General features: G+C 41.9%; 1 protein-coding gene and 1 long non-coding RNA gene across 2 annotated transcripts in view; one reads left to right on the forward strand and one right to left on the reverse strand.

The window, feature by feature from the left end:
* Nucleotides 1-8,168, forward strand: part of wnt3 (wingless-type MMTV integration site family, member 3) — a 24,096-nt gene that overhangs the window by 11,734 nt on the left and 4,194 nt on the right. Inside the window, exon 2 of the mRNA XM_046069684.1 lies at nucleotides 815-1,056. Within this exon, the coding sequence (XP_045925640.1) occupies nucleotides 815-1,056 (242 nt within the window). The remainder of the gene's footprint in view (nucleotides 1-814; nucleotides 1,057-8,168) is intronic.
* LOC123983430 lies at nucleotides 4,147-7,008 on the reverse strand. The gene is made up of 2 exons (XR_006828189.1): nucleotides 6,858-7,008; nucleotides 4,147-6,492 (listed from the first exon to the last, which is right to left on the reverse strand). It is a non-coding gene; the product is annotated as an uncharacterized LOC123983430 (long non-coding RNA).

Raw genomic sequence — 8,168 nt, forward strand, 5'->3', positions numbered from 1 at the left:
CCCCCCCCGGTGAAAATAAACAGCAGCTCTTTGTATAAACTATATTAAGCACATAAATCAATTAAACACTCATGTATGAATCAATGCATTGTCACAGAGCTACGTTTAAAGTTAAACCTGAGATTAATGAATACAGAAGTGGTCTCCCCTCGTAGAGCAGGTTGCCTTTCGTGGGGGCCTCCCTGGCAGGTCACCATCACTGCTATTGTGGGGTTGAGTTCAGGGAGGGCACACACTTTTACTTTGAGATGAGCAGTTTCACTTCCCACATCCTATAAAACTGTGAGAGAATGAAGGCTGGTTATAATTTGAAATGTTTCTATACCAGTGCAAAAACAAAACCTTTATGTTCATTTAACAAAATAAATAAAAATTCTCACATGTTAAATGTTTTCTAAACACAAGCAGCAGTACAAGACTTTGCTGTTAATAGAACTGTCCAAAATGTTGGCATAAATTGGCCAAAGAATACGTCGACAAGATGATTATTAATCTGAACAGAGATACAACAATGTTAGCTTTCAGTACTAGAAACAGGTTTTTGTGCTATGGACACTTTAGCCAGTACCAAAAACGTATGGAGGTTCAAAATAAACCCTAAAAAGTAAAGAGTAAGAAATGTGATATGAAAAGATGATGAGCCTGTTTTTTATTTGCAGCGATGACCTGTTGGGTGTTTGGTTGCGGTAATGAACCTCTTCTGATCATGTTGCAATTCTTTTTATTCTCAGTCTCCTAGAGTGCTTAACACAGACGCAGAGATGTTATCCAGCAGATCTCGCTAAATGATGCTTTCCCTCTCTGTGTGTCACAGGTCCCTTGCCCTTGGGCAGCAGTATTCGTCTCTGGGCTCCCAACCCATCCTGTGTGGTTCTATCCCCGGCCTGGTGCCCAAGCAACTGCGTTTCTGTCGTAACTACATAGAAATCATGCCTAGCGTTGCCGAGGGTGTAAAGCTGGGGATCCAGGAATGCCAGCATCAGTTTAGGGGCCGCCGATGGAACTGTACCACCATCAAGGACAACCTGGCCATCTTCGGCCCTGTGCTAGATAAAGGTAAATTGTTAAGCGAAAAGGCTGCCATGAATCTTTACAGCTTTAACTATGTACTGTACACATGTATCTGAGGGTTGCAGAATAAATTAAAGGATTTAAATGAGCCAAACAACACCTGTCCGTATAGGTTATACAGCTGAGGCTATTGCAAACTCTTACAAAACATTGCATTTAACAGTTTCCACCTGAAGGGTTAGCCCTGCCTGTTCTCTGGGCTTCTGCTGACAAAAGACTAACTATGGCAATTACAATAATATACACCTTTCCTGGCTGCTGTGAGAAATGACTGCAGGTACAAGTACTGGCACATTATTCAACTTCCATCTATCTTTACCTTCAATATCGCATTTGTCTTCAGTCAGTGACTTATTTTTGGTTTTCCCAACTGTGTTTACACTCTCTTACATGAAAGAGGGTCAATGCGGTAAATCTGTCAACGAAACCTGACAAGTACAGCTGATATACTGGAGACATCCATCAGGTGCTTCACACGCAGAATACTTATTGTAAGATATCTCCACACTAAACCTGACTGTGGGAAACAATAGGCACAGGTGTCCCGCTTAAGGCTTTGCAGTCCCTAATAATAGAAGGAAGAAGTTTGTGTGTCGTGAGTGAGGCTGCTGATTGGAAATGAATTACCCTGTATGTCAGAGGGGAAGGAATCTGGGCAGAAATGGGCAGTGTGAGCAGTCCAAGCTCCTCAGTCAAATAAAAGAGAGGGAAGGCCAAATGAGATTACAGGCAATAGAAAAGGGCCGGGGGGCTCCGCTCAACCCCTACTGTGCATGAAGACCAGTGCGCGCCTCACACAGTCCAGCTCCCACGGACGCCCCATTCACACGCCCTTTTGACTCTGTCATGAAAACAGGCTGAAAGGGGATCTCTCCCAAGCTAGCCCGGGTGTGCACTTTAGGATGAGGAAGCAAAGGAAGGAAGGAAGGAGGGAAGAAGAGCATCTCACTTTGGTAGTGATGAATGGAAATGTTCGAGCTAGGGAAGGAAGAGCTACCAACCACCAGCACCAGCCACCTTAAGCTGTGTGTTGGCCATGGTGGGACTGTTGGTGGATTCCTGGAGGAAGTGGGGGTTTGAGGTCCTGTGGTGGGTGGTGGTGTATGGGATTTCAGCTCAGGGTGTTGGCAGAGCGGTGGCTGGAGAGAAATGGGGTGGTGGGGGGTGGGGGGTTTAGGGAATGCCAGCTCCGGGCAGAGCTGGGCTGTGGGGGCGCTGGGTCCTTTGTGTGGATAATACAGTGTGACACAAGGAAAACAAAGGCGGATTGATGGGCCCAGCAGGTAGCAGGAGCAGCACTAGCCTTGGCTAACAGCCAGAGCTCCAGGGGCCCAGGGCTCACAGGCCCCTGTTGTGGAGGGCCCAGCTAGGCTTGCCAGGGCGAGCAGGGATGCCGAACCAGAGGACTGTGTGTCATCCAATCATGCAAGGATTCACTGGAGATTTAAACAAAACTGTATCCTTTTACTACCAGTGAATGGTAAAAATACAATGTTTCCAGACACACAAAACTCTAGTTGCTATTTCAGTGTTTAGATTAAATAAGATACTCTCCATCTAAAAAAATAACACTTTGCATTATTGTTTAAATAATACTGAACATACAGTGCATTATTTCAGTATCTGTTTTACATTTTCACAACAAAAGACCACATCAGATGATCCTTTTACCCTGTAAATCATTAGCATATATACACTCAGAAATGTCAGAAATATAGATACATAAAAAATAATTTATCTTTAGTGATATTCATAAAACAGCACAGATATTGATCATTGTTGCATCATAATAATACCTAACATAAAAAGGTATGTTTATGTTGTAACTTTGCTGGCAGACACATTCAGGGTGGGAACATGAGACTAGCTTCCAGCAAAACACAAGTAAACTTTGTCTGTGGCTTGTAAAGTAGTCTGATTGGGTCTCATTGGCAGTGGAAATGCTGAGGAATTTCTGGCTTTAGTAGCCACAGCGGTCTGTAAAATACAAGGTTTAATTATCTGGTCGTGTTCATACAAATTTCAAAAGTCATATCACGCAATTGCGCATATCAGAAACTCAGGTCACTCAATGCTCTTGAAAAGTCAAGCCACTGCTGATGGACACCTCCCCATACCTCTGTGTGTGTGTGTGTGTGTGTGTGTGTGTGTGTGTGTGTGTGTGTTTTTCTATAACAGAGCTACAGAGCTATAGTGTATGAAGGTATTTTTGTGTCTTTTTAAAATTTTTTACTTTAAATTGCTAATTTGTCCTTATTGATTGCAAGTTAAAAAGTTTTTCTTGCAAGTCAGATGGTTTTGCAGGTTCAACCGTTTTGCAAGTGAGAGACTTTTGCAAGTTAAAAAGTTTTCCCTGCAAGGCAGAAAGTTTTTCAAGTTACAAAGTTTTGCAAGTGGAAAAGATTTGTGAGTCAAAAAAGGTCTAAATAAGAGATTCTATTGGTGGTTTGACTGACCAATCATGGGTTTGCATCGAACGCGTGGCCACGCCCACAATCCCCTCGCTCCGACGGCTCCGACCACTTTCTGGAGACAGAGGTGTAGCCTGTCCAGGCCTTTTTATATACAGTCTGTGGTACAGGCTAGATGGAGGTAAGCTGACATTGTGTTGCTCATTTCAATAGAAATGCTTTTTAAATGTAGTATGGCATGATTTAATGATCAGAAAAAGGTCACAAAGTCTATCGCTGTCCCCTTTTTTTAGAATGACATGTATAACAGGTAGCTAATGTTAGCCATCTTGGCATGAAGCTTGACTGGCAGTGCATTTGTGCACTCAGACATGACGAGCTGGGCTAAGGTTAGCTACTCGTGTTTAAAACACATTGTACATGATATCCAGCTAAACTAGCTTTTTGTGACTGTGGTAACTGAAGTTTATGGTCACACAGCACTGTAATAGGCTTTAGACCGCTAATGTTATATTGGAAATACAGACCGTTATCTAGATATTTTGAAGTGTTGCTGCCTTTTTACGTTTTCTCCTGTAACGTTAAATGTGACAGAAGAATTTATTACACTCATTTATTTTACACTGTCAGGGACCAAACAGTCAGGCAATGAGGAGAACAGGAGTTTCTTGGAAAACTGTTTTTTATTTTTTAAATTTACTTAACATCTTGGCCTATAAAAGAGGTCAACAAAATAGAACTATACGCAAAACAGCATACAACAAAACAGGATATGAACTGAACAAACTGACCTAAATGAATGAGACACAAGGGAACATATATAGTGTCTTGGCCATACCAATTTACACATAAGGGGAAAACAAAATGGACAACAAAGTAAAACAAACTAAACCCAAAATCCCCCTCCAACATGGCAGCCCATGGTACGGCTTGATTGGCAGGCCACTGGATAAAACAGTCCTCCACCCTTGGCCATGCCTTTCTTCCTCCAGGACAGACCTCTCTCCAACATGGTAACAAAGAAACAATGATTAATAGAACAGAAAATGTTTAGATAACCCTACAATATGAAAATGTGTGCACTCCATTTAAACAGTGTATGGCTAAAGCAAATAAATGTATATTATACCTGAAATAAACTATGTGGTCTGTGTTTTGAAATCATGAATTATTTGGGTGTGGCCAACTGCAAAAATAACTTGTGTACTTAAAACATAGCTTGTGTGCGGTATTACCATTGCTGGCTGTTAACCTGTGTGGCTTAGGCCATCACATATACCCATAGTTGCAGTGAGGATCATTGGTGACAGCTTGTGTCCAGCATGGTGCCCAGAGAGCTTAGGAAGCATCTTCACCCTGCCAGATGTCTCTTGGTCTGGTTGGCTTCTCCCCTTCTTTTCCCCTCCCTGCAAAGAGGTGCACCATCAGATGTCCTCATCATCCACTGTGGCAGCAGCAGCATGCGGGAGGTCATCAGCATGAAGTTGGTCAACATGGAGGACGACCTGCACCGGCTTTACCTCCAGCACCCTGGCATGAAGATCCTGTTTTCGTCTGTGACACAAAGTGTTGTTATTGTCGCTGAGTCAACCACTTAGCACCTCAGTCTGCTGGACAACGATTAGACAAACATTCACCTCTACCTCCTGCTCTTAACAATTTCTCCCTCTGCCTCCTTTTGGCTGCTTTTTTCAGTTTTTTCTCTCCGTTTCTTCTCGACAAGGCAGCCGTGATCTGAGCAACTGCTTGAACAGCCATCGCATTTTCAAAAAATGAAATTAAAACCCAGATCCCCCCCAAGACCTCCCATGACTGTTTGAACATGACATTAGGTAAGCTTCGGCAGATGTGGCAGGGACAATGGAGAGTGACGACCCTCCAACAGAAAGATGTCAAATTAGCTAGATTTCACATTCTGATATACTGTATACTATATACTGTACTGTCTAGTTCAAACACAAAAACTTGCACATCCAACAAACTATGCTCACATAGTGCTGAATAAAAGGGCTTAGAGTGAAAAAATAAGAATGACCTGCACTCTAAGTAATTATGAATCCCACTAGGCAGTCTCATTTATTGCAATGTTTCAAACTCTGAGGTCTTCTCAGGCAAATACACTATCATGAAGGTTTAACAGGGAGGCAAAGACAAACAATCAGCTGATGTGCACCTCTGATTAATAGGTGCTTTCTATCAGCTGATTTAGTTTTTTTCCTTTTGCCTCACTAAACGGGTAAAGCCTCACAATACCTGTGCAATATCTACAAGACTTCTCAGAGGTCACAATAAATGACACCTCCTAGGGAGCTTCAAAACTATTTATTGAGAAGCTATTTATAAAACTTCTAAGTGGATTTCACACTGGTCTCTTGCTTTCCATTTTTTACTTTCTGCAAAAAGAGATTCAACATGTTAAATACCATATATACCAATACTATAAATACCATCTCATTATTTTCATTTACAACTATTAACCATCATATTTTGTGAAAGGTTTAGATCACTACTATGTTTCAAATTAACATAGCTAACTTGATGATTAGTCCCGCAACCCTGTATGCAGGATAAGCGGTTGAAGATGGATGGAACCGATTATTAGTCTTGCCTGATTTTATTTAACAAATGATTACACTACACAAGAAACAGTTAAACAAATTAAAATCCTATCCTGCAAAACAGCAGTAAAAAGGTTAAAATTGTTGTTTTGTATGACTTGAAATAATGTACAGTTAATACACTTAAATAAATGAAAATGTGTAATAGTTGTAACAGTAATTATAATAATGGAACCTGGATAGTAACAGTGGTAAATAAGTAGTGTTCATATACTGTGGGATTAGGTGTGGAGTAAAAATAAAAACAATGGTTCAGCAAAGCAGTAAGGTGCAGGTGCTGTCAGGGAGACAGCCAGCCACAATGGAATGTGGGACTTTTATATCCTGTAGCACACTGGGCCCAGGCGCTCCATATCAGGTAGAAGTAGACTAAGCAGGGGCCGTCACACGTCCTACATGAGAGACAGATGACAGGTTAGAAATACCTGCAGCCGGAGAGCGAAGACACAAAATAAGAAGCACCTGTCACACACATATTGCTAGCTAATCTAGCTTTACATAACTCGCCCTACAGCCCTGTAGGCCCAGTCTTCATAAGGTACAGCCACTGTTTCTGATAGTGTCCGCAAATCCTTCATCTCCCTGACCACCCCGTTACAGTAACATGCAAAGTAAAGCCAATTACTTGTCAAAAGTATTATTACGTCTTGACTTCCGTGCATGCTGGTTTAAAAACTACGGCTAGCATACACTCACATTATGTTAGCACAGCTTGGCATTGCTTAATGCTGGCTAATTTGTTAATTAATGAGCTAACCTTAAATGCTGTTGCCGCCACAGTGGATGATGAGGACATCTGATGGTGCACCTCTTTGCAGGGAGGGGAAAAGAAGGGGAGAAGCCAACCAGACCAAGAGCCGTCCAGCAGGGTGAAGATGTTTCCTAAGCTCTCTGGGCACCATGCTGGACACAAGCTGTCACCAATGATCCTCACTGCAACTATGGGTGTAAAATAAATGAGTGTAATAAATTCTTCTATGTCACATCTAACTTTATAGGAGAAAACATAAGAAGGCAACAGCACTTCAAAATATCTAGATAACGGTCTGTATTTCCAATATAACATTAGCATTATTACAGTGCTGTGTGACCATAAACTTCAGTTACCACAGTCACAAAAAGCTAGTTTAGCTGGATATCATGTACAATGTGTTTTAAACACGAGTAGCTAACCTTAGCCCAGCTCGTCATGTCTGAGTGCACAAATGCACTGCCAGTCAAGCTTCATGCCAAGATGGCTAACATTAGCTACCTGTTATACATGTCATTCTAAAAAAAGGGGACAGCGATAGACTTTGTGACCTTTTTCTGATCATTAAATCATGCCATACTACATTTAAAAAGCATTTCTATTGAAATGAGCAACACAATGTCAACTTACCTCCATCTAGCCTGTACCACAGACTGTATATAAAAAGGCCTGGACAGGCTACACCTCTGTCTCCAGAAAGTGGTCGGAGCCGTCGGAGCAAGGGGATTGTGGGCGTGGCCATGCGTTCGATGCAAACCCATGATTGGTCAGTCAAACCACCAATAGAATCTCTTATTTAGACCTTTTTCGACTGTCAAAACCTTTACTTGCAAAACTCTCTGACTTGCAAGGAAAACTTTTTAACTTGCAATCAATAACGACAAATTAGCAATTTAAACTTTTCGTGACACAAAAAAAAGGCCTGTTTATTTTTAATTACAAACTTAATTTTTGATTGCAGTGCGATAAATATGCTCTCAAAACATTTTTTTTGCTTGCATAAAAAAGACACAAAAATACCTTCATACTAGTGGAGTGTATTTGGTGAGCCACGGTAAGTGTGCTGTGATTGTGAAACAATGGTGTCTGGTTACATAATAAGCTGTTGCCTTCAAAGGAGGTGTAACTCCATCCCTCTGTGTAAAAAAGAAACAGGTCGACACACTGCTAGGTTTCACCAGAAGGCCTTGGGCTCTGAACAGGATGGGTGGGGGGGGGGGGGGGGGACAACATTCCTGAAACACTATCCAGATGCAAAGCAGCACACCTCAGGGATGACAGAGGGTCACTGAGATCCCACTGAGCATTGGACCCTCC

The sequence above is a fragment of the Micropterus dolomieu genome, linkage group LG14 (genome assembly GCF_021292245.1).
Source record: "Micropterus dolomieu isolate WLL.071019.BEF.003 ecotype Adirondacks linkage group LG14, ASM2129224v1, whole genome shotgun sequence".
Lineage (NCBI taxonomy): Eukaryota > Metazoa > Chordata > Actinopteri > Centrarchiformes > Centrarchidae > Micropterus > Micropterus dolomieu.